The sequence below is a fragment of the Corvus moneduloides genome, chromosome 22 (assembly GCF_009650955.1).
Source record: "Corvus moneduloides isolate bCorMon1 chromosome 22, bCorMon1.pri, whole genome shotgun sequence".
Classification (NCBI taxonomy): Eukaryota; Metazoa; Chordata; class Aves; order Passeriformes; family Corvidae; genus Corvus; species Corvus moneduloides.
This window is the reverse complement of record NC_045497.1, coordinates 7,739,410-7,767,019: the sequence shown is the minus strand read 5'-3', so window position 1 is coordinate 7,767,019 and position 27,610 is coordinate 7,739,410. Positions and strand designations below refer to the sequence as shown.

The following is a 27,610-nucleotide window of genomic DNA, read 5'->3' as shown; positions in this document are numbered from 1 at the left end:
GTTACAGTTAAGCTGCTCTTTGCATTCCTAAGACGTGATGAATGACTCCCAACTGTGTCCTGGTGACCCACCAGAGAAACCGGATACTAAAATATGGATCATGCAGACAACTGAAACCTCCACCTCAGCAGGAATTCCAGTAACCGGCTACGCCTCGGATGTGTGAGATCCTGCCTGCTCTCATCTGCACGGTTTCAGTTTGATCACATAAATTTGTTAAAAAAAAAAGGTAAAAAAAAAAATTTAGAAATGCAGAGGTGTTTTTAGTAAAACTTTAAAAATAAGGATAAAGTTGAGAGGAACAAAAACTTGTTTAAGAATTATGGCCTGAAGAAAGTTTGATTGTAAGATGATGAGGACAATGACTGTAAAAGGATTGTGTAAGGTGATGTTGGAAAACAAAACATTTAATAAATATATTGGTACATGCCTTCTTTCTGCCAGCATTTCATAGAAGTCTCTGATATCTTGACCCGTTTTCTCCATGGAATGATAAAACGCCAACTGACTCTCCCGATTTGCAAAGTCCACCTGAAAAAGAAAGGGGAAATCACATTCAGTCACAGAAACATCCCATTCTGCCAACATTTCCCTGTCTGCTGAAGGTGGGAGCAGATCTGAAAATGGGGGTAAAATTTAATTAAAAATGTCAAACACTTCCCAATTGTGGCCCTGCACATCCCCAGGAATAAAGATCTTTCTCAGTGGAGCTGTGTAACTACCTCCTTACTATGTTGTTGTAGCTGCCAGCCCAGAGGCTTCTGTTGGGCAAAGCAGCAGGAAAAATACACATTATTATCGTGGTATTGATGTTTTTAATGCCAGGACAGTTCCAAAGTCTCTTTTATCTCAGGGCAGTGCTACAGAAGGTCAGGATTATCAATCTATTCCGGACTCCACAGTGTTTGCCCGGGGTTATAGAGCAGGGAAAGAACCAAGCCTCCTGAACTGCAGCTCCCTGTTCCAGCTACTCCAAGAGTTGGTGTTTTCTAGCCAAGGATGACAATACTAAGACGCTAATGGTGTAGTGCAAAAAATGAAGGATTAGAACGGATTTCATTACGTGTACGCCACATAACGCAGTATTTTTAACATTCCAGTTCCTGTTATTTTTTAAATCATCCTGTGTGTAACCACAGCAATGGGGCACAGACACACATTGGGGGTGTTGCTTATTCCAAAATCATTAAGCAACAAGACCCACACAAGATGGGAAACTTTTAGGGGACCACACGCTTTCCTGCAGAGGAAGGTGACTGCTATCCAACACCATGCTCAGAAACTACAGGATATCCAACTTTCAGCCCTGGGTGAGGTGGGAAGCTGTTGAGATCATGCCTGACATCATTGCCTACTCTTTAGGAGAGGAGAAAGGAGAAGGAAGATAATTCAAAGGGTTGGCTGACACCTCACGTCCCCAGTTAGTGGGGCTGATGGGACAGTCAGAACAGGTATCACCACATTCACCCAAATCCAAGATATTCCTGGAAATGTTAAGTGTTGCTCCAGGAAGAAAAATATTTTCTGTGTATTTTAAGTAGTGTTTTCCATTATTGTTTAAAATCTGTTGCAAGGAAGGACGAGATGATCTTTAAGGTCTTTTCCAACCCAAACCATTCCCTGATTCCATGACTGCATGTTGAGGTTACTGTACCCCAGAGCCTGGACATCAGCATGGGGCAGCTGGAACACAGCCATGTGTTTTCCTGGAGGAACTCACACCTTCAGACTTCTCTTTTTTAACACGAAAACAGACAAAAGTTTGCCTTGGATTGGGGTAAACGAGGCAGTGACACGGACACCAACACTCAGGAGCTCAGAGAGACAAGTTCAGCGAAACAAACGGCAGAATACTGGAAAAGGCTTTAAAAGTAACAGTTCAGGATTCCCTGACATCTTGATAAGCCGAGTATAAAAATATAATTTAAGCCTTTGGTATGTGGGACGTGTGTGTCCCACCAAGTATTCCTTGAGCCTGGCAGTCTGCACTGCCAGCATTTAAGGGGGAAGGCCTGAACACAATTTGTTCCTCTTTTTTTGCCTGTTTTGCTTTAGTTTGGAGGTCATTCTGCACACCTTAATTTTATTCCCACCGATTTTCCTCCCCTTGGTCTCTTTTACAGCTGCTTGTGCATATTCAATCTCATTGTAGAGAACCAGGGCCATGCCTTTTAAGCGGTCAAACACCACCTGTAAAAAACAAAAAAACAAAACAAAAACCAAATAAGAGCCTCATCCACAGGACTTAATGTCAGTCCCAACAAAATCCTAAGTCACGAGGATACCAGGAAGGAAATAATTTTTAGCAAGGTGAATTTCCAGGCTTTTCTGATGAGGCATATTGGAATGAAGAGACAATAAAAGGACACGGGACTGCTTTGAATTGTGGATATTGTGGCTTGAGGTATATTATGCCTTTATTTTGTTTTTCTGTATTTTACTTTGAATATTTTTTTCTTTGTTGACTGAGTTTTGTAGTATTTGTTAAGTTTTTTTTTTTTCCTAATTTCCAATGTGTTTTAGGGGGGAAAAAAGGTAAAGGGAACAGTTAATCCCAAAGTGGAACCAGCTTCTGTTATCAATCTGCAGTACCACTCACCAGTTGCTAAATGCCCAATTTCCAAATATTGCCTTCCTTTAGTAGCATAAATGTATTATTCAAGCAACAACAGCTACAATAAAGAATGTCAAAGCTGCAACACAAACCCACAAAAATCCTTTGGGGATGCCAGACCCTGATCCTGCAAAGATTTACACACATTGCTTAATTTTAAGCACATCCATGTCCAATAAAAATACACAGGACAACTCCCACACTGGAGTTTAAGCACGTGATAAATCACTTGCATGGGAGAGGCTCCCACTGCATGACATGGGTGTGTTGCACCATTGTTGACTTTCTCTCTTTTTCCATGTACTTTTGGCACCGTGACTGTCCTGACTGCTTTTAAAAAGTCTTTTTTTCTTGGTCTGACGAAAAAAAGCATAGTTATGTCTAATTATGTAATTAGCAAGTATGAGTAATTACGTAATTAGACTGCTGTTCTTCCAACTAACATTTAAGAAGGTTTGCTGGGGAGAGACTGTACTGCACAAGAGCAACAAATGGTTTCCAATACTCAACATCTCGGCTCACTCAAAATACTTGGTTTTGGTTGCTGTCTATGCTGACAGAGCCCTGTCAACCAAATTCCACCCCAGAGAGAATTTTTTCTACCTGAGCTATAAAGCCCTGGACAGTGGGGGTTGAAAGGACAGGATGGGAAGAAAGGAAGACAGTAACGACTTGGAAGCACATGCCAAAGCCTCCCACCTACCTTCACCACAGGCCCGTATCGGCAGAAATGTCGGGTCAGATACTGATCCGTAACGTTTGTGGAAAGCCCATCTAACCACACGCAGTTTGTAGGCATGCTCTTCCCAAAACCCAGCTGGACACAAAAGGGCAAAACTTCCATCAGTACAGTGCACAAGGGTTAAAACTCACTGAACAGAGCCTGCCTAATGAAAGACTTATTTGGAGAAAGCTGTTGTTTGTATGGATTTTCTAAAATTAGCATCTGGTGCAGGTGCAAGACAAAAATCAAAGAGCAATTAATGAAAATAATTCTGCTTGCTTAAACAAATGGAGTGTTTGACAACATTGGGTTCTTCTACAGTTTGAATGTCTGAGAAGTGACAAGTTGACAGCTCTGGGGCCTGACAGGCCCCGTTTGCCATGGGGAGTGGAATGGATTCCCAGCACAGCCTTGCCAGACGTGGCCCTTCCAGGCCAGGGAATGTCAGTCTCCGAGTGCTCAATCCCAGGGTTCCGTGTGGACAGAGCCAAGAAAAATGCTGATTAATCCCAGTTAGGTGGTGGTTGAAACCATCATGCTCTGATACGATCTCACATTAAAAATCATCTTACTTCCATAAACTACGGTGCTGCAAAACATCCCACGATGCGGCAATGGAAGGAACAAGAAGGATACAGTCCAGGGGAGGATTTCTTTACCTTGAGCCGGTTATTTCCGAGATATTCCCCATCCATCTTCTTAATGGCTTTGCACACGCTGGCGATGTCGCAGTACTGCAGGAACGCGTACTGAGGGACACCGTTCACCTTCTTAATGTCAATGTCCTGGGGACAAGCACAAAACACAACAACTCACAGTCAGCAGTCAATCTCATCTAAGAGGACTTGTTTTTTTCAGGGGCATGTGGCACAGCAAGCTCTTTAACTAATATTTGCTTCAGAGAGAGGATTTAAACAATAGCGGGCAGTTAAAACTTTGCTGTTCTGCTGCATCTCCAAACCAAATCCTTATGGAGCAGGGAAAGCTCTTCATCACACAGATTTAAAATCCAAGCCCACAGAACTAAGCCTGACCTGGTCAACAAACACCAGCTTTAGGCTGTTAATACTGTATCAAGAAGAGACAATTCAGGATCAAAGAAATAGAGATTAATTTTTGGTCACAAAGGCTCAAGAGAAAACAACCTGCTCTGATCCTCATCTCTGAGCCAAGCAGGGCTTCTTTTCCAAATAAACATGATCCATCCTGTTCCTAGAAACACAAAGTGATGCCGGACTCATCCCTTGAACCAGTCTGGTACAGGGCAAAGGCAAAAAAGATCCTCAACTTCAGTCGCTGTTCCTCTTTAAAACCAAGCCACCACGGGCTCATTCACAAGTACAGCCAGAGGCTCACAAAGCCAAATAAAGGCTGATTTTAATCTATTTTAAAAAACCCAGCAAGTCAGGAGCTGACATTTGGTTAACAAACAAGCTCAGCACTAGCACTGGAAATGTACCCAAAGCCTCTGAATAAACTCATGATATTATGATTCACTCCGAGCTGAAAATAGGAGGTGGAAGGTTTGGCTTTATTTGTTGGAATAGAAGGAGCTGCCTTTGTGAGCCACACATGGATCTGAGCACAAATGTTCCAACATCCAGGACAGGCTAATTTCATGGTTAATAAATTTAGGGACAAGGCAGCAGTTTGATACGGTCTCACCCAAGAGCTCTTTATCTGGGAAAACAGAGGTAAACAGGGAGATTTACACAACTATTAGACTCCTACAGCCCTGGCCTAATGATTTAAGTGGAATATTAATAGAAAACTACACTTCCAAGTGTCTGAAGTAGCATGATTGCAACCACGGCAAATTATACTTGACCACTCACCCTGGGCAAGCAATTCCTTGTGACAGACAAATAAAATATCATTATTGTGCTCATTACCCCTCAGAAAGGTTATAAAGCTGGTCCCTTCTGCACCTGAGCTTGCAAGTTTTCCTGGAAACAGCGAGGCAGCGCTGCCTCCCAATTCTGAGCCATTAATAATGCTGACAGGGAGCACCACAGCACACAAAAGCCAATTTACACTACCACTGATAAGCATCTTTATCAGGAGAGCTCTGCTGCTCTAACACTGGAAAAGGGTTCAAGCCACAGACATGGCACGAATTCATAAATCACTACTGATGTCAAGGACAGAGCAGAGGCTGGATACACAAGGGCTGCCAGACATCATAAAACGAGGATTTTATATTTGTCCACATTGTACATGGAAGCAACCTCCTCTTCTTTTGGGGGGTAGCAGGGATAGGGCTCCTGGTGTGTGTGACTGATTCATCTGCAGTGATAAGAACACGTCAGAGCAGAGTGAAGAACGCACAGCACGTTCACAAGCACCCACAGCTGACACAGAGAACATGGACCATCTGAAGCCCAGACTCAACAGGAATCACAGAATGAATCCCAGAATGGCTTGGGTTTGAAGGGTCCTTAAAGCCCATCCAGTGCCACCCCTGCCATGGGCAGGGACACCTTCCACTGTCCCAGGCTGCTCCAAGCCCCGTCCAGCCTGGCCTTGGGCACTGCCAGGGATCCAGGGGCAGCCACAGCCGCTCTGGGCACCCTGTGCCAGGGCCTCCCCACCCTCACAGGGAACAATTCCTTCCCAATATCCCACCTAACTCTGCCCTCCTTCAGCTTAAGGTTCGTCCTGTCACTCCATGCCCTTGTAAAAATTAATTAAAATTCATTGGAGAGTTGCACCACTTTAATGGAAAATTCCCCTTAAATATAACATTGACGTGAATTGATAGAAAGTCATGAGCAGAGGAGAGGGGGCTGCTCTCCCTCATCCGGATACTCCCCCTCAGCTGAAAACCCAAATCCCCCATGTGCCATCACTGATCCATCTGCTCCAATCTCCTCTGCCTGGGCACAGGGGCTGCTTCCACACACACTGACCAAGCCCTTTGTTCCAGGAATCAACAGGAAACTCAGATTCCCACAGCTGTAGGAGTCAACATGAAAACATCACCTGGCACATTTTACATCCCAACTACCCAGTCAGCTTTGGCACTACCAGGGGAGAATTACCAGGAGAGACATTTGTTGTAAACACTCCTAGGACTGTTCTTCCTGCTAAATTACCCCTCAACATTCATATGCTGAACTCCGAATACAAAGAAAAGCTTTCAGGTATATTCCAACAAGAATGACTCAGATTACTACAGAAAGACTGAATTATCTGTCGTTGACAGACTTAGCACCACTCACAGCATTTCACAGGTCTGTACAGAAGGGGGGGCAGTGCCACCCCACACAGGACACAATTCACATACCACTATTCCCCCGAAGCGCTGGAAGATGTTGCGAAGGTCGTGGTAGGTGGTTGTTTTTTCCAGGTTGCCAATGAACAGAGTTCTCGTTGCTTTTGGGTGAAACTCATCTATCCTTTCATCCAAAGGACGAAATTCATTCTCACTTTCGGTTTCTAGGACAAAAGAGAGCAGGAAATTTGTAATGACTGGAGATTTGGTTCATGTTGGTTTATTCAGGTCTCCTTCTTGATCTGAACAAGAGTAAGCACTGTCTTTGAGAAAAACACCCAGTACTGCACCCATGACTTGTTATTTATGTGGGATTTGGAATCTTTATATTCCACTGAGGAATCCGGCATCCTCAGGTGAAAGGGAGCTGCATCTTTCAACTGCTTCTCTGGAAATTTACTCTTAACAAGTATCAACGTTTGAGTGCACGAATTCCAGTAAGGCCTCCCTGCACTTGGGGAAGAGCACGTGGCAGGAGTTTGTTTTCAGGAATCAATTTTTAAAGAAGCCATTGAAGTGCAGTCTGAGAACTTCACCACATGCTCAGGGCTGCAGCTCTCACTGGTTGGTCACGTGGGCTGTGCTGCTCAAAACGCAGCACTCGTTGGCTGTTTTAATTAAAAGGAGACAAAACGAGGCTGGGAGGACTCAGTGCTGTGCTCACACCACCCACTGGCAGCTGCTCCACTGAGACGTGGTAGATGAGATCGTTCCTTCCAGCGGATCCCACTGTTTGGGAGGATGGCAGCTTTCCTTCTCTGAGGCTTAAGACTGGAACTCTCTTGCTGTTTGATCCAAGAGCATCCACTCTTTTTGCTCTGGAATTTATTGTGGCATTTTTCCCAGTTTCTTTAAAACATGTTTCCTACTTCTATTCTGCCTCTTTACGACAGCTCCTGAACACACCCAGAGCCGTCCCATGGGAGAAGGGCATGGACCTTACCTGGTCCTATCCAGGCCGTGACTTCAATCTGCATGCCAAAGAAAAGCTTTCCTTTGGAGGCATTTAGTGCTTTCTCCTGGTCCTCCTGCTGCCGGAAGAACACCAGGCCATACCGTTCCTCGGACGCGCCGTGGATCTGCACTGACGTCACCTTCCCGTACTTCTTGAATTCGTGGAAAAGTCCATCTTTAAGGCTTGTATCTAAACCAGCAAGTAAACATTAGTACTGCAGAAACATAGCTTCTACTGACTCAGCAGCACCATAAAAGACATGAAGAACTCTGACTGTCTTTCTCAAATGTGACTTCATCCCACTTAACTCGGTGCTCACACAAGCGCCCTTTTTAATTTGGGATGTTAATTTTGCCAATGTCCAAAGCTTCTGGCTGATCTTTCTCTTTGCCTGGATTTTTAAACTCAAGAAACTACACATACAAGGTTTTACATGGCTAAAGCTGGTGGTGGATGGTTATTGCTTCTAAGAGACACCCAGTTCCATGTGAAGAAGAAATAAACAGGGATACTTTATTAAAATACCCACAGCAATACTGCGCACAGCTGGGATGAGGTGTCTGGAATGGAGGCTGGAGTCACAGAGTGTTCAGTCCAGTCAATTCAGAAATATAACCAGGCAGATTCATCAGATTTTGTGGAATCTGACTCAAGCCCACACAATCTGTCTGGGATTCGTGGGGTATTGACCTCAGCATTGTGTCCTTTCAAGGAATATGACAGGCATTAAATCTACTGGAAGATACCAACACATGAGGTACTCTGCTCACAAGATTAACAGATACTATTTTAGCTCAGCCAGTGCTTTTGCATCCATGAATTTCATTAAAACTGTTTCACAACTGATCCCATGCTGGTTTTTCCTGTGGGATCTCTCCTGTGCTCAGCACAGGGAACAGGGAGTGATCATGGGCGCTCCTCAGCACATGGTTTCCTGGGTTATTTTCCATGCAATATCCATTGCCTTTACAAATATGCTTAGGGGTGTTTTAAAGCACTCAAACTGCAACAAGAAAACCCTCAACTTTTTGGATTAAAAAAGAAATTGAAGGGTGAGAGGTGAGGTTAAACAACTGAAGTATTAAGTTAAAAAATGGAGATGTGTCAGTTTTCTCCCTGGGAAAGCCCACATTACTGTTTGGAAGCACCAGTTCCAGGGCCTGGAAATGCCCAATACTTGGAGCTGGGAGCAGCAGGGTTTCTCACAGATGGTCACTAATTAAGCAATTTTCCCACTGTCACACAAGAACTGAGGCAGAAGCAGGGAGAGAATTCGGTCCTCGGAGGCCGCACGTGGCTGCTGCGTGTCACTCAGTACAGGTTACTCAACCAGTCCCCTCCCTTTTTTCCCCTGTTCCCCTTTCCGAGGGAATTTACCTGTTGAGCGCACTGGAAGATTTTGAACCTTGATCCCAAAACTCTTCCGGGGCTCATCCTTCTCCAGCGATGGGAGCAGCTGGGACGCGGGTGCGGGGACGGCTGTCGACTGCACCGAGCGTGCCGGGGACTCGTCGCTCGAGCTGCTGCTGGAGTCACTGCTGGGAACGGCATGGAGGGTAGGACAGGTGAGTGCATGGAGTGGAGTCACCCGGGAAATGGTTCTTTTATTAAAAAAGGAAAATACCAGAGTTTCGGCTTGTCTACAGGTCTTCCTCCCTTTTGTGCCTGATTCTGTTTCCACGCTGTAGCCCAGTTATTAACAGGAATTTAAGAGTCTTTCTACAAATATTCCCCTCCAAAGCCCTCAGAGGAGACAGGCAGGGAAGTGGAATATGGGTAAAATGTCAGCAAGATCCTGTTACACGCCCTGACAATGGTGGAGATTTAATTAAGTGTAATGCAATGTTGGACCAGCTCAGGAACTGTGTGGGAAGACTGGAAAAATACAGGGACGATGCACAGGTCTGACAAAGCCTCAAAATCCCTCCCAGCACTCTCATGTACAGAAAAGAAATATTATTGTGCTCTCAGGCATCTTTCCTCAAAAGGCCTGTACTCCAAAGAGACCACGTGTGAAAATCATGGCAAGTATTTTGGTCAACTGCTTGGGAATAACCTGGATAGATGGGGATGTCCATGACCCTGTTCCAGCCCACGGCTTGGGGTAGAACAAGATGATCTTTAAGATCCCTTCCAGCCCAAACCACTCTGGGATTTTCTATGAACCAGCAAACACTATTTCCAGGCTGAGCCTCAACCTCCAACTTCAGGATATGAAGAATTCAGACCCAAGAACGCCTTTTATAAATAATAATTACAGTGGAAGAGGATTTGCATGTTAGATCACGGAGGGAGTCAATCTAATCCACGGACTCAGGATCGTTCGATGCTTCGAGGAGAGGCAGAAATAGAGAGAATATAATGTTATTAAAGCTTGCCCAGTGGGGACACGTCATCTTGCTTCAGTGGCTCATTTCTTCCCCGAGGCACGAGGGCTCAGAACAGCGCTAAAAATAATTTTGTCTGACATAACCCCAGAGACTCTCGTTCTCCATTACACGAGCAGCCTTCGAAAAAATTCTGCTGGAATTTTAACTCGGAGGCTGGAGCGGGGGGGAGATGTGCCACGTACTAAAATAACCCTGTCAGTCTGAAATTTGCTGCTTGATTGAATTTTTATGTTCCTCTCCACATTGTATTAGAAAAACGATAGGCAAGTTTATCTTTTTCTTATCTTAAATATTTCATACTCTTCTTACAAACCTTCTTGCCATTAAACCACTTAACTTTTCCATTACTTTTTTCAGAGAAACCATTTCAGACTTCTAATAATTTCCAAGATTTGATTTTGTGAGCTCTTCTACTACTTTTTTTGTGGGTGTTTTTATTCAAATGTTCAGAAAACCTGGTTTTCTTTCTGAACATCTTGGTGCAACGAGCACTGTGGCACATTCCCAAAAGCCCTTGGGCTCTGTCCCCATTATATTTGGAGGCGCAGAAGGGAAGACAATCTCTGTCCCAAAATACTTACAAACAATCCAAGAAGGATATAAAAACAGGCCAGACCAAAATAAAACACAACAAAAAAGGTCAAAAATGCAGAAGTAATAAACATGAGAAACTCTGCTGCCGGTCTCACCCTCTCATTACAGCCCTCCCATCCCATCAAGCCACTTCACACGTTGGTGCCTTTCCCACACATTCTCCTCCTACTCCTCCAGCCCCGGAGGAGGAAGTTCAGCATCTCTTTGGAAGAGGAGTGAAAATAAAGCCATGCCAGGAACAAGTGAAAAACTGAGCCCTTCCTCCTGCCCTGCTCTTCCCAAGGGCAGCTGCCCTGCACCACCCAACCTCTCACTTCGTGGATAATAAATAACATTTCCCTTCCCAGCTACAGTCCCTTGTGTTTCCCAGCAACGAATCTCCCACCATCAAGATGTCCCTTCACAGCCTCATTTTTCTGCTAAATTGCTAAACTGCCTTTATTTCTGTCTCACCTGCGGACCCTCCTTTTGTGCCCTCTTCATTAATGAACTATTTAATCACTGCAAGTCAAGAGTGCAGCATTTCCTCCTCATCTTTATCCCACTCCCTCTGCCTCCTGCATTTCCACTAAATCACCTCAAATCCACACCAAACTGAAGTTCTTCTCTACAGCATTTTGGGAAAAGGACAAACCCAACTCCACATGAACAGGGCCTCAGTGTTCTCCAGGAGTAACATCAGCCATCCATCGCCTGCTACTGGGAAATAAATTGGCAAAGAATAGAGAAACTTCTTTAAACACACAAATATAGGGCAAAGGATGTGTGTGGGGAGAAACTGAAAATAATTCCCAAGCTGACAGCAGCTCCACGTGGTTCAGCAGCCCCTGGGGAAGGCTAAAATAGGATTTGAGGGCTGCAGATCCCTCTGCCATGTGCACATTTTTACTTTCCCTTCTCACATCTTGATGCTCCAACCAACTCCCTACTCCCAAAGCCTTTAGAATTCCTGTGTGCTGAGATCGTATCTCTCGAGCAAGAGGCAGCGTTGAATTCATTTGAGCAGTGCTTTAGAATGGGGACAGGCTATTTTTACAGTTTGGGGGTTTTTTAATGAGGATGTTAAAAATATGGAACATACTGTTAAAATCACAGCATTCCACTAGAGAAAAAGTATTATCTTGGGATAACACCGCTAGATATCCAAGTGATGACACAGCAGTACAACAGGGTGATAAATTCTACAAAGGAGCCTGAACTCTGTGCAACTTTGGGAAACAAGGATCGTGCTGGTAACTTCCACTTCCCTAGGGAGTTTTAGGGATGTGTCTCTCTAAGCAAAGCAAGACTTTCTGAGACATTCCAGAAAAAAAAATTCATTATTTCATGACTATTTTAAGACAAGAAGAAGAAAGTATTGCAAGAACAATCCCCCCTTTCTTTAGGGAAATCCCCATCACTTTTCCAATTGAAGAAACATGGATATAATAATTCAAAAGTAAGTCAAAGGTTTGATGTTCTGTGAATGGGAGAATGATGGAAGAGTTAATTATAGCTGCTGTGTCACCCAGTTATAGCTCACAGCACAATCAAAATCTGACAGGGAATTATGTGGAGTCTCGAGCAGCAAAACACAACTCTTTTTCAGCTTTAAAAATACACAGATCTGAAGCCTGAAAGCTGCTCAAGGACAGGTTCCCAGAATATTAAAATGAGAATATGGCTTTGCTTTTCCCTGTGAGTAATTTTGAAAACAACCGCCCGTTGCCAACGCAGAAAATAAGTTATTAAAAATTCTTCTGGCGAAAGTTGGTTCATAAAGCTTTTAGAATGAGCTAGGGAAATTTTAACACAGGAATATAATAGGATAAAACAACAGCTCTGATAATCTCCTCCTCAAAAGTATTCCAACTATCAATAGGTTTTGGGGCAGGTCAAAAATGATGCAAAAATAGCTTTATAACTTCATTTTGGGCTTCCGCTACCAGCATTAAACCCGGGATGATTTTTTCCAGAAGCAGAGCGTGCTCTGGCACAAAGCCTTTTCCCAACACGGGAAAACCTGCTCTTCCACATCCCTGTAAAGTCAGCGGAGCAGAATGCCAGCACGCTGAAGAACTAATCTCCTGAGCTGTCACAACACACGCGCGGCGCCGGGAGGGAGCTGGGAACGGCTCCGCCGACATCCCGGCTCATGGCCCCGGAGCCTCCACAGTGCTCTGCACTTCTCCCGGGAACATGGGACCATTGGGGAAGAATTTGAGTATTTAACCAGGATTTCAGATGCTATTTTGTCCAGCCCAGATACTTCTAGAATCAGTTTCACTCTATGGCATCACAGCATTGAAGAAAAACGATTTTTGCATTTTACTGTCGGCAGAATCAGATGGAAAAACGGAGCCATAAGAGAGACTGTTCTTAGTTAAACAAGGGGTGGACATAAAAATCTTTCTCTTACACATGCACTTTACTACAGGTGTAGTTTACAAGCCCTTTTAAAACATTTATCTGCATTCCATAATTACTGATGAGTATATAAGGATGTGTGTTCTTACTCACACTATTTATGTACCCATTTTTCATCAACCATGATAAAATCTATTTGTAACTTACAGTATTTATCTATGTATCTATTTTCCAATAATCAAGATTAAATCTATTCATAATCCAATCTAAATCTTATCCACATGGGCTGATTCCCAAAGACTCAACACATAAGAGTCCATCAATGGGGTTCAGACCCAAATACACCTGGTTTCATAGACTCATAGAATATCCCGAGTTGGAAGGGACCCACAAGGATGGTGGAGCCCCATTTGTGGTCTCAGTACGTCGCAGCTCATTTAGCACACAGAATTTTCCTTTGCTCAGTTCTAAGCGCAAAGATGACATTTCAAATCCTGGTATCCCACAAACCACTCCTCGTTTCCAGAGAAATTTCTCATTTTCAGGCAATTACGTTTGCAGGTCTAGTGGCGATGAAGTTACGCTGGGTTTACGTGTGAGAAATGAAAGCACTGAGCGAAGAACACAAAGCCAGCCGTCCTTTGTTCCCACAAAAAGGAGATAAAAGAGAGACTCCAAGCCCGCCGATGGAACGGGAGACCCGCTGCTTCCTGTCAATGGCAGTGGTGCTGAATCAAGGGATCTCACAACCTGCCCTCCACCCTCCTGCAATTTTAGAATGTGGCACAATTGTCATTTCTGCCCATTGATTTGAGAGCGGTGAGTCAGCTGCAGGCTGGGGACTCCCTGTGAGCAGCAGGAGGGAAACAAAGCTGGAAACAAAGCGGGAAACACGGCTGGAAACACGGCAGCCGGTGGAGGACACAGCAGAGGGAAGCTTTAACGTGCTGCAGGTGCTGAGCTGCCAATGCAGGTTTAAAAAAGCAAAACAAAACCAACCTGTTGTTGCCCAGAGAAGCTGAGACTGCCCATTCCCTGGAAGTGTCCAAGGCCAGGTGGGACAGGGCTTGGAGCAACCTGAGGTAGTGGAAGGTGTCCCTGCCCATGGCAGGCAGTAGAATGAGATGAGCTTTAAAGTCCCTTCCAACCCAAACTATTCCATGATTCTGTCATTCCATGATTCCAACCTCTGATTGCTGGAGCAAGTTAAGAACAAAGCCACCTAAAACCAGTTAAAAACCCTTGCATCTTTCATGCCAAATTTCAGCTGTGAAAAAAGTAAAAATTAGGACTTTAAATTTTTTTTTTTACAGCTGCGTTCAAAAACTGTTTCATCAGACCTGGTGAAATATCCAGGATTTTTTTTTTTTACAGGAAATATGCAGAACGATCACTTCTTCCCTGCCAAAATTAACTTGAAATCAGGAACTCTGCCTGGCTCAGCTCGACTCAACACCCTGTCAGAATAATCTCTGAGTGAAGATTATCTCCTAGAAAGATCTACTGAGGACAGGCTCCATCCCCGCTGACGGCGGGCTGTTCTCACGGCTGATGTCAGCAGCAGATTCCCAAGCCGGGTCAGGAAATCCAAAGTTAACGTACAGTCATCTCCGAACGGAAGCAACAGGAACCCTCGGTTTTCTCCTTGTCCCTCCCATTCCAGATCCATGTTAAGCCACCACAGATGATCTCCATACACAAAACACCATCAGTGACAGTGCTGTATGATCAGCTCTACCCAGAAGACACAAATCCTTGGGATACTTTATAGGCTTTGGAGAAAACCTGCTGGTTAGATTTCTTCAACCTGGGAAAACAGCACCAGAAAATTGCTCCAAGTTTCCTGAATGTACTGATGTGTTGTTTGGGAATAAAAAGAATTAAAAAGACCTGATTACTGCCAGCCAACACCTCTTGGCAACTGCTTAAAATAAAAGCTTAAAAATGTACTGTATTCCATTCTAGCAATGGATTAAAGATCTTTGCCTGTGAAACACTTTGACTTCTGGATGGAAAATGATATATTGGAGCAATATATGCACGGGGCTATTGCAGACTGGTATTTCTGACCTACTGCTAAATACTACATGAACCTAAGAAGGTATTTAATCAGAATTTCCCCTGTTCTCTACACCCACGTAAGTCAAAAATGCACATCAAATCACACGTTCCTTCCTAAGAACAGCAGTAGCCCATTCCCACAAAACTCCTGACATCACCCCATTAATCCAACAATCCAGGTGGCTGTTCTGCCACACTCAAAGAGGAATCATAGAAGCCCATAAGGGGATTGGAAGAGACCTTAGAGATCATCTCATTCCAACACCCTGCCATGGGCAGGAATAACCACAACGAAAATTCCAGAGGTTTGGGCACACAGTGAGCAACTCCTTGTCAGAGCTGATTCCAACGCTGACCTAAATATCCAAGCAAGCAGCAGGCAGTTATTCTGTACACATGACGGCAGCAGGCAGTTGTTCTGTACACATGACACGTCCCACACCAGGGTATTTGTATGGGAAAAAAAACATTTCACACACCTGCGGAAATAAATACGGGTTTTTTTCCCTTGTTCAAAGGAGCTGTTGAACCCGAAGTTGAAGATGTCAGAAAACCCAGTCCGACCTCTGAGGTTGGTTTGCGTGAAGAGATCAAGAGGCAATGAGCCGTCGCCGCATTCTACCAACTGCAGGCGAGTGCTGAAGGGGCTCAGCCCACACAGGCAAACCACAAAGAGCCTGAACTCCGCTCCTCCGTGTCCAAACAAGGCTTTCCACCGGAAATATGGATACAAGAGAAAAGGCAGAGAAAGCCACCTAAACATTCCCTCAGTGTAATTTACCCTGTGCCCATCACCCTGGCCTCGGCCCCTCCGGAGCAAAGCTCGCCGGGACGCGATTCTGTGACATTCTTGGCACCCGTTCAAGCCGCTGAGAACCTGCCACCCAAGGAACTTTGGTTTGTGCATGTCACACTGCAGTATTTAACAGCACTCAGCTATGATAAAACAATCCACCAAGAAGAGGGAAAAGCCAGACCTGCTGCATGGAAACAAAAACAGCTATAGAAAGCACACAACAGATAAAACCAGCATTTACAGCTCTGAAGAGAGATCATTAAATACTGCAGACTAATGAAACAAACAAGGACATCCTCCTTCCCTTAACTTTTTCTGCATTACCACGCCCAGAGAGAAGACTTCAATGATCTCCTGCTGGCCTGGAATCCTAAATCCAAAGAAATGAAATTAAATGATGTTTAAAGGCCATGGGAAAGCAACACAACCATGACAACTCCATGTCTTTTGGGTGGACAACTAACACACACTGTTGCAGTATTTATTTCAGTCTCTGACCAGTAAGTTTTTCAAGGCACAGCCTCCAGATACTATTTACCATATATTTATCCCAAGTCAACTGAGTGGCTTATTAACATTCCATTTGCATTTCTGTGACAGGCCATGTATAAATATATATAAATATATTTACGTCAGTTGTTTTATCCTGATGTCTGACACCTGATCTTTGATGAAAGTCTGAAATTAATCACGGAGAAGATGGAGATGTTTCTCAGGACAGACTGCTCCCTCCCCCAGAACCACCTTCCCCTGCAGCCATGTGCCCTCAGAGTTTCCAGACAGCCTTGAGCTCCTTTTAATTCTTCCCTGCAACTAAATAATCCATTATGATTGCTAAAAATATGTATGTTTATATTAATCCCTGTCTGGCTGAGGACACTGTGCCCAACCCACAGTCGGTGTTGCTACCTCTCTTCTTGACCTACGTCCCCCTGCCCCTGGACTTTGTACAGCCAAAAATTAAAAACATTAATCTGAGGGGAAAAAAGTGTTGGTTACAAACACTGGCCTATCTCTGGAGCAGAGCTGACTCAGCACTGACAACAGCTTCCCATTGCTGGGAAGAAGCTACTCAATCCCTGTGCTCCCCACGCTGGCCAGTGGCTTGGCCATGGATGGGTTTGGTGTTGAATTTGGGAGCAACTGGAGTTACCTGCCTACCCAGCCACTGCCTTTTTGAAACATGGATGCTTCCTGGAAACAGCGGGATTGCTCACGCTCCAAAAAGAAACCCTGGGAAGCCAGAGGAAATGCTTTCTCAGCAAACGGCCACAGTGACAGAGCTCAGCGCAGGGAAAGATAAAAGTCATTGAGGCCTTGAGGGTGAAGTACAAAGCAGCTCTCCAGCTCTGCTTTCCCACAATTAAACTTCCACCGATGCAAAGAGGGAAGAAAGAGGGTGGGTGTGAGAATGGGTGAGCATGATGAGCTTCTGTTTAACATCACCTTCACGGAAGGAAGCCCTGGGTCAAGATCCCTCGTGAGAAGTGCTGCTGCGGTCACCCAGAACTCCCACCTCCTCCAGCCATGCTGCAGCCAAATTATTCCAAGCACTGCCAGGACATGCCTGAGGAAGAGCTGCTGCTCCAGGCATGGATCAGACAAAAGTTGGCCAAAAGCAGCGTAATTGTGTTATAAGGAAGAGCTTTTGCCACCTATCTGCTGATGATCTAAATTAGTATTTTGCAACTGACACCTCAGAGCACATGAAATCTTTGGACAAAAGCCGTATTTTAGTATAAGATTCATGGGAGGCTGTCTTAATATCCACTGCAGATGGAAAAGTAAGGTATGAAGAGGCCAAGGGCTTTGCCCAAGGTCATTCCGTGAATCACAGAGAGAACAGGCTCAGGAGTTTGATCTCCTGGCTCACGGGTGGCCAAGTCTTTTCAAAATACCAAGAAAGCAACACAGAATCATTTATGCTGGAAGAGAGCTCCAAGATCATCAAGCCCAACAGTTAAAGGCCACATCCTCAACCACAGCACTGCTTTCATGAAGGGACCTACTCGGCATCCTAGGAAAAAACACCAAGCTCTACTCCAAGTGCTCCCTATGAGCCAGGAGAGTGAAATGCCATTGAAAATGCAATCACCACTGCATCCAAGTAGGCTACTACACTTTACTCAAGGAGCAAAAAGCAACCTCTTTTTCCTTAAGAGCCCTGTCAAATGCATTCCTGGGAATAAACACTTCTAAATACAATTTTAAAACCATTTGGCATTGACTAAGTGTTGAACACTGGGCATCTTTCAGAAAAAAAGCCTTTTTCAGACATATGCTAGAACAAAAAAAGCCCTAGCACTGATTCACCTCCAGGTTACTGCAGTTATTTTTTAACATAAAGCTGCCGAAGATCACGGCAAACAGCCCCATAGAATTAATTCTGTCTTCGTGTTTTAGAAAAGCATCACACCTTGCCTTAAAAAACCAAACCAGGCACTATTTGCATGCACTGCCTCCTCCCAACCGAAGGCACTGGGTTTTTTTAGCAATACACAAAACACCATTTGTTTAAATTCCTGATTTGGAGCAGTTCTGAAATGGTGCATCCTCTCCTATAAACAGAATTGTTCCTGGGATGGGAGTTGCAATGGAAGGCATGCCAAGATACACAGCTGAGCTACAATGCTGCTTAAGTAAATTTGGGAACATGCAAAGCTTAATATAGAAATTCCCTTTATGGCAGATAACACCATGGAAGTTTAGTACTTCTAAAAATGGTGACTATTGTCCAAAGAGAGAAATCCAAATTGAAATGGACAGAGTGACCCTAGTTCTCCATCCGAAATAAATCCATTTATCAAGGGTGTTTTTCAAAGAGAATTTCTATTCCCTTACATCTTAGAATCATAAAATACTCCTTCTGATCTAAGATTCTAATAGAATCTTCTACAGCCTTTCAAAGAAACACCAAAGAGATGAAGGGAAAAATAATTTTGGAGGGTTTTTTTTTTAATGCCCCTTTTGAGACCAACAACAGTGACTGGAGGAAGCACAGGAGAGCTCTGTAAAACCGGAATGGAAGCTGCTGTTCTGGAGTAAAGGACTACTTAAAATGGAAGGCCTGGGAAAAAAAATGTCATTTCTGTGATCTCAGGCAGCATAAATTATAGAGAGAAGACATTTGATGAGTTGTATGCTAAGGATTAATTTGCCATTTAAAAATGCAGGGAACAGATGGATCTCTTGGCTGGGACTATATTTGGGAATTACTTCATTTTGCTGCCCACATGCAAATAAAAATACAACTAAAAGTAGAACTTTTTGTGAGCTTTCACATGGGTAGAAAACACTGAAGTAATGAAAATAAAACCAAAAAGAAAATGTCTGTATGAAATAGGTAAAGTGCCACAGCACCTATTGTGGATCTGCTGTAGGCTGGGGGAGAGAACATGATTTTACTTTGTTGAGCAACTATGGAGAGTAATGCCAGGCTTAGAAACCAAAAAAAACCCAAAACAAACAACCCATAAACAACCCAGCAGAACTTGTATCACATGACAGAGTTTGCCACTTAAGAGTAACTTCTGAAAAAGCACCTTGTTGTAATTTAATTCCATGCAATTTGTTAGGATTACATCTCCACACACGGTCAGAAGGTCCAGGGATTCTTCCCAAAAGCCTGGGCCAGTTCCATCGCACTGACTGGGGATCGCAAAGCATGGGTAAGAACTTAATTTGTGACAAAAACGCAAAAGTAGGGGAAAATCCAGAAGAAAATGCCTTACACCTCCCTGGACCGAGTGCCTGTACAGCCCTGACCTCCACCCCGCATGGCAGCAGCTGGGAAAGGAGGAGCAGTGTGAGGCATTTCCTCTGGCACAGTGGAGACAATGGGACGGAAGAAAAGTCCTCCAAGGAATTCCCACAGGCAAAGCCTGTGTGTTTTCCTTATGGGAGCCAGTGCTTTCAAACCCCCAAACCATGGCAGCTACATGTACAGGATTAATTAAGTACCTTCCTTTTTTCCACGTGATTTCTCCAAGTTCAAGGGAAATTGCATACTGAAAAGCAAACCCAACATCAACTCCTGAGACGACTGTTAGATACCATCTCTGTTTTTCCTCTAGCAACATAACGAGCCTTTCCTCTTTCCCTCCACCTCAAAAACAAACAAACGGAAAACTTCACCCAGCAAAGCCCCGACCGGCGCAGGACGTCCTCGGCGTATTCCCAGACTCCGGAACAAGGATAAGCACAGCTCCGCACACGTTTAGAAAACGAAGAGGAATAGAAAATCTGTACTAACCCGACAGCTTCCTTTCTGTGACTATTCATCCTTCACAATCCAACAGGACACACCAGCCAGTAAACAAACATGGAAGGGAGGGACCAACTTCAAAGCAACTGTGTAAATCTTACATAATTTGAGGGTTTGAGATCTTGCAGCAACCTCTTACCCAAGGAGGTGTCAGATGATCCAAGGAGGTCAGACCTGTAGCAGCCACAGTAAGTAGGACACTTTGCATCTCACTCAGCCCAGCCCAGCATCATTTCTCCGCAGGGACCTGGGGCCGGGCATTCTTGGCAATTCACTTTCAGGAGGAGAACAGTGCCTTTCTTTCACACATCACCACGCCAGCAAAGCTCTCTGCCCTCAAACGGATGAAAGATAATAAATACGTGAATGCCCTTACGGCCGGGATCTGCTGGAAATGTATCTTAATTATTCTTGATTTTTAAAGGGTTTGATGAGGTTCTCTTATTTTTGCCCAGGTATAAAACCAATGATTTCTGGGCATCTGCAGAGAACATCCCGCAACCGTGGAAGAAGTGAGGATACAGCCCTGAAAACCACTTCCCTCTCATAGAAAGGGTTCTCCAAGAGGTACTTTTCCTGCCATCCTGGATTTCCAAGTGTCTTCTAGCCAAAACCATCGCTTTGAGCTAAATAAAGCAACTGAGCACTGAAGCCCAGACATTTCTTGAAGAGAAGGAATTAAAAGGCTCCACGTCTCGCTTCTCCAGACAGGAGAGTGCAGTCACGGTTGAAAGAACCAGGAAAGAAAGGAACAGGTCCCCCACCTTTGTTACGGGCCTCTTGCGAGGAGGGATCACAGAGAAGTCCTGTTTCTTAATGCCAAAGCTATTTTTGTTCTTGTATTAGGCACTTAATGAATAATTACGCAAAGACTTTATTCACATGGCATCTCCACAGTGCACGTCTCCTTCTTCCTCCTTTTGGAAACTCAGCTTCCCTTCAAGACTTTAAAAAATTTGGACCACGTCCCAGCACATATAAATTTTTCCTCCTCAACACATCGAAGCCCTCACCTCTCTCCCAAGCCTGTGATTTTCCACTCGGAGCTGTGCTGCTGTCTCCTCTCCGAGTGGCATTACGAGCTGACCACAAGGATCTGGAGTGGGATCCCTAATCTCCTGCTAAGAAGCTTTTGCACTTAAACCCTTGATGCCATCATTAGTGGTTTCGGCGCTCGCGACGTTACGGCCGGACTGTGCTCGATGCCAGGACGATAAGGGCAAAGCTAAGTGCATCAGGTACACGGTTAACTCAATGGGCAAAGATTAGGGGATGATACTATTTTTTATTTTTTCCCCAATAAGGCTTATTTACTATTAATTCCCACACGTGATCTTATTTAATTACAACATGTTCCACCTGAAGTTGTTTGTGAGATTAATGCCCAAGTCGCAGCGATACGCCTCAAGGAGACCTGCTCTCCCAGCCCTTAGGTTTTACAGGGAAGGTTCTCCTCCTGCATCCACGCCTCTGGCAGAAGCAGAAACATCCTCTTTGGGAAAAAAAAAAATACCAACAAATCACTGTATTTGCAAGTCCAAAGAGACACGCTGTCTAGGCTTTAATGGGAACACGCATGGCTGAGCCCAGGCAGTGCCTGGATTTTTCCTTTGATCACTGTAATGACTGGTATTTTTTCAGGAAGCGTTCAATACAGCCTTCCTCTTCTGCTATTCATCCCTCCACGTGAATATTCATTAGAAATTATTAAACTGCCCTTTATTCCAAAGGTCTGTACGACAGGGATCCTCTCCCCCACCTCTGGTGCCTGCGGTGTCTGTCTCTCCATCTGAGCTGACTCCACCATTGCTGCAGATAAGCGCTTCCAGACTACGATCCCTCTAATCTATTTTAGCCATGATTCACATCCGAGCTGTGTGTGTCTCCCAGAGGAAGGGGAATCTGGACCACTTGCGCAGAGGGAGGCAGCCACCACAGCCCATGGCACCACACGTTTCCCTGTTTTCCTTGGCTTTCTCGGGGCTGGTTTCCCCTTGCCCTCCCAGTGTACAGCACAAAGAGAACACGAGGCACAATTCTTCCTGCCTCCAGGATCCCTCAGACTAAGACCAGCCTCTGAGCAGTTATACGGGCAGCTTCAACTTTCCTGACCTCAGCTAATTCTTTCCTTCCCTCAGCCTACTCAAGATGATTAAGCAAAATACTTGGAAGGAAATCAAAGTCTTAAAAACGCAATTAGAAGTGACCATTTTGTTAATACGTGCACGCACAACCCCAAAGTCAAACCCAATCCAACAGCACCTGACCTTTGGGAAAACAGCAATTTTTAGCAGCTCCCACGGACTTAAGGAACAGCCTAAAGTCTCCCACAATGCTGGTGGGAACAGTGCCTTCCACATAGCTCAGGTTTTTCCCACCATTCCTAAAAAAGAAGGTTAGGAAGACATCAAATCACCAATTCTCACACCAGACACCGACTCCCACAGACCTGCAGCTGTCCAGGGGTGTCTTAAAAATATCATTTTTAACACGCATCCTTCCACACACCCAGATCTTCCTCCCCCAGCTGAGAAAAAGGCAAGTTCACAGGAGGGACTGGATTCAGCTGCCACAAATCCTCATATTCTCTAGAAAAGATTCTGATCTCATTGCAAGAAACCTTTAAAGCATTGAAATAATAATGATCTCTTTAACAACAATAAAGTCGTTTGAAATTACCAATAAAGTTGTTTGAAAATAGTTATCATAGTAATGAAACAGAAATGTTTTTCTAGGGCAATTTCCACTTCACCCATCCACCACATATTTTTAAGACTCCCTTCCCGAAATTAATTTGAAAAAAGATTTTATTTTTCTCTGCCTGCAAAGAATCAAATGCACTTTGAGAAAGCAGCAGTTGAGCTTCTGTGCCTCGACACAGAAACAAAGCCTGACAGCCCAGATTTAGATAACACCTACTTCTGCACATTTAGGAAGAGGCTTAATTGCTTTGTCATTTAGAGCCAGCAATTACCAACTATTACTGGGAGTGCGGCGGGGGTGGGGGTATTAATTGCAGCCAAATGTCCACTCTTTTTTGGGCAGCTCACACCAAGAAAATTATGTACTAAATAAAAAAGAAATTAAAACTCCTCTTTGTTATAACGTTTCAAAGTATTTTATTGCCTATTTATATGTAAGATGGGGGATGGGTTCTCCCAGAGGGGCCAACAACGATGGAATTTCTATTTTATTTTGAAATTGTGTCCAATCACGGCACTGGTGGTATTAGGATGTTGGAGCAGGCTCCAAAATCGCCCTTTTGGGGGGATTTTTGGGGCTGATTCTTCCAGCGAGGAAACCAGAGCGAGCAGAGCATTTAAGGTTTAAAAAAAAAATAAAGGACCTAAAATTAGAAGGTTGAGAGGGAGAGAGGGCAGTTTTCCCCTCGGAGCCGGCTCTGACACAGAGGCTGCTGCTTCCTTTCCCTGCGCTGCGTGACGGGAAAACCTTCACGCAGGAGCGAGAGCTGCTCCAGTGCTAAGGTGGGGGAGGGATTGTATTTTTTTTAAAGTGCTTTTTTTGTGGCAATCGCGGTGTTTTTCCGCGGGGCCCGGGCGGCCCCGCCCCGGGGGCGGCGCGGCGGCCCCGGCCGGCTCCCGCCGGCTTCCGCCGGCTTAGACCGGTTCTCAGTGCAAACAACCGCCCCCCGCCCGCTGGGGCACCAGGACGACGGAACACCCGCTTTCCCCCCACAAAACACCCGCTTTTCCCTCAGAAATACCCGCTTTTCCCTCAGAAATACGCGCTTCCACCCTCACCGAAACAGTCGGGTGAGGTGGCTCCGCGGCCGTGCCGCCATTACAGCGGCGACCGCGCTACGCCGGCTGTGAGGCGAGAGAAAGCGGCGGGGTTTCAGAGCGAGATAGAAATCTTATTATGCAACGCACATTTTTAATAGATTATTGCCGAGTCCAGGGCTGAGGTAATGCAGGCTGTCAGCAGCCGGGGCGGGAGGCCGAGGGACGAGCGGGTTGCGGCCGCTCCCTCCCAAGGGCACCGAGGCACCATTTCTTCACCATCCGTGAGGAGAAGTTTGATGTATCACGTTATTTTTTTCCACAGAAGGATCTATTTATGTGGTTACACATGCACAGGTACGTCTTTTTCGGCATATCTCGAGTATAAAGGTTTGCTTTCTGTATTATAATCTCTCAAAAGCCATCTGAAAACTTTCTGCCTGTGCTCAATCTCAAGAAACTCGATACAGTCCCCAAGGGTAAAAAAGCCACATTTAAAGGATGGTCTCGGTTATATTTAGCTGAGCAGCAGCACAGGCTGACACGAGCAGAGACACAAGGAAGAACAAAGTGAAAACGCTCGACAGTTGGTCACAAAAACCTGCGAGTATCTGAGGTGGATTTTTTTTTTTTTTTAAATTTTCCTTTCCCTAATTCACATTTTGCCGCGCGGAGAGAACATCAAAGCAGCACATGGGTTTGTGTGAACAAAAGGTAAAGATGAGGTGTTTCACCTGACTCTGTCAGGATTTACTGTTGCCTTTGTGTAATGGAAAAGGCTTCCTACTCTTAAGAAATTCTTTCATTTTCTTTTCTAAATCTTCACCTAATTCTTTTCCCATACAAACAGGAGCCTGCTCAACCCTGTCGTTCTACCAGAATAGATTAAAAAATTTCAGCTCATCTCTACAGTACCAATGTATGTGGAATTATTTAATCTTGACAAAAGCCGTCTCACAGATGCTTCAATAAAGACTAAACAGCTACATTTAACCTCATTTTTCCTGATTTTTGATCTGTCCTCAGCACAGGCATCTCCAAACCCACTCAAAATCCCAAATCCCAGCTAAGTCAGTGATTCATCACTTCTGGCAGCAAACGACGCGGGAAGAAGATGAAGACAATGGTAGAGAAAGGTTTGCGTTATGTAATGAAACTAAAACTCACTTTTTTCTACTTTCACTTCAGTTGTTGAAACAGGGTAAGAAAGTCCCTGACTAAATAAAATACACTGGAGGTTTCAGGGAGCCTGTTTTTCCCATAATTAAAATTCTCTTGGCAGTGTTTTTCATCAGTTTATTTCAATATTAAGACACACATGTATTCCATTCCAATGGTAATTCCTTGCTCCAGAAAGAATTTCATCACAGAGAAATCTAAAATTAAATCCAATCTCTAATTACCTTATGCCTTGCCCTCTTGTCATGAGAACTTTAAATACAGCTATTAGAATTTTTAAAAATTCCTTTTCAAATATCTGTATGTGCAACTTCTTCCCATTGCTTGATTTCAGCAAGACTGGAATAACTATGTTCACCTAGATCTTGGTGAAAATAAAACCAGTGTTTTATCTAAGCTGAAAATGCTCCTTTAATTTCACAATATCTATTTCATATTACAAGCTATAGGGAAATAGTCATCTAACTAATTATTCATCCAGCTCCAGCATCCTGGAGATGAGACAACCAAATAAACACTCTTAAAAATAAATTAAAGGTGACTACATTACATACTATAGGAAATTATTCATTTAACTGGCAAATCCTCCAGCATCCTCCACATCAGACAACTGAATAAGCACTCTTAAAAAATAAATTAAAGGCCAAGGGAAATCTCAGGTCGCTTATCTGTAAATTGAACACATGGGGTGTTCACACTTCCACAGCCTGGACATCACCTTACAGGAAATCAAATACTTCTGCCTGGATTTTTGTAAATGAATTCAAACCCCATCCCAACAAGGATTTTAGGAGCAAAATGCCCCACTCTCAGCACCGGGTGGTTCAGCACACTGCTGCAGCAAAGCTTTAAAAATAATCACTAACACATGGAGCAGCAAGAGACGTGTCAGGCCATTTGACGTTACAAAACTGAATCAAAAAGCCCAGAAATTATTTTTAGCGCATTAGAGCACCTCGACACGCAGCCTAGAAAAGAGCTTCTTCTACCAAAAAAAAAAAAAAAAAAAAAAAAAAAAAAAAAAAAAAAAAAAACAACAACAAACCAACCAAACCAAAAACACGGGGGATTTTTCCAGGAGGTTGGGCAGGGCACAAACAAAATCTGGTTTGCTTCCTATGGGATCACCCAGCTTCCATCCATGGCCAACTTCTTCCATGACACAGTACAGAAAATATGTTTGCTAATGTATCATTTGTGGTGTGTGTCTGAATCACCAAAACTGAGAAACTGAGGCTTCTAGTGGTGGCAAATTGTCATTTTTTAAGGGCTTTTTTATTCTTTCAAGGTGATAAAAAAATTCCATCAACCCTTTTCCACAATATGAGTGGGGAATGAGCAATCTCACATTAAGAAGACTTCAAAACACAAATTCCTCCTCAAATCCACGCAGGAACCATCCACATCCACTGGCTTCCTCACCTCAGCCCAGCAGGCAACTTCTGAGAGGCCACAAAACAACCCAAATAAAGCCTGGCTTTAGGTAATACCAGTTATTTTTAACGTGTTCTTTTTTGGTTTTAGTTTCTAAATTACTCCCTTGCAGCTCCATTACCTGCAAAGGCTCCCAAAATAGCAATTTAATGCAAAGTTTAGTTGAGATCCAACACAATAAACGCTTTATGAAATAAAGGCTTTTTTGGGTAGTTTTTTAATTTTTAAGCGATCTGCAGATCATGTTTCTTCACGTTACTGTCCAGAAAAATCAGCTCTGTTTAATCAGTGTTATTACTTCACACAGCTCTTGAAAACCACAAGCAAGGAAACCCAAACTTCTCCTTCACTACCTTTCTGCTGCTTTTTCACAGCTCCGGAAGGACAGTGCCTGGAACAAAAGTTCCCACAAGTGTTGAACACGCCCCGTGTGTCCCAAACACTCTCCAGGGCAGGGAACACAACTTTGCCAGCTGAGACCAACAGGACGAGACTTGAGTGACCAAGTTCTTAAATTTCAGAAGAATTCAGTGTCATAAAGACCTTAGTAACACCATGGCGTCGCAAAATTGGCCATTTCCACTTACAAAAAAGCCATAAGAGAATCTCCAGCTTGCTAAAATCCTCAAGACTACCACGGAAATTGCAGGCAATAATTATTCTCCAGACAAATAAAACTGGATATATTACACAGCAAGTGGGAGCACCGAACCAGGGGAAAGGCTCACCAGCAGTGTATGAGTGGCTTAATATTTACATGGCTAAATTCAAAGTGTGTTGAAAATTAAACACGTGTGCTGTGAAAGACTTCAAGGTCAGGTGGGGTTTTGCTCCCCAAAGTAAAGAGAGGGTTAAATGTTTATTAATATCTAACTGATTGCTGAGAAACATGTAAAACTCCTTTCTGAGCCTTCAAAATTAAATATACAATCCACCAGATTCCATTACTTGCTCGACTGAGTTTGATTTTATTGTATGAATAAGAAAAAAATGTTTTATTTCCTCCCAGAGTATCGTCTACTTTTCCATTACTACAACTAGAAATTGCCAAGAAAATGAAATGCTCAAGCACAGCAGACACTGCTTTTCTTCTCATTAAATCTTAAAACTTGGTTCCAGTGGGATCATATTTAGCCCTCTCAAATTCAGAACAGGATTTCATCCCGCCTCGACATCCCAACAATGACATTTTATAAATACTACAAGTTTCTTGGACGCCCTTCTCATTCCGCAAGGAGC

At 44.0% G+C, this 27,610-nt stretch overlaps 1 protein-coding gene across 1 annotated transcript in view; it reads right to left on the bottom strand.

The window, feature by feature from the left end:
- The window catches only part of SPEN (spen family transcriptional repressor), a 65,652-nt gene that overhangs the window by 14,062 nt on the left and 23,980 nt on the right, over nt 1-27,610 (bottom strand). The window contains 7 exon segments of the mRNA XM_032131928.1: nt 431-531; nt 2,077-2,190; nt 3,318-3,431; nt 3,998-4,123; nt 6,625-6,776; nt 7,556-7,756; nt 8,945-9,105. Coding sequence (XP_031987819.1) covers nt 431-531; nt 2,077-2,190; nt 3,318-3,431; nt 3,998-4,123; nt 6,625-6,776; nt 7,556-7,756; nt 8,945-9,105 — 969 coding nt within the window.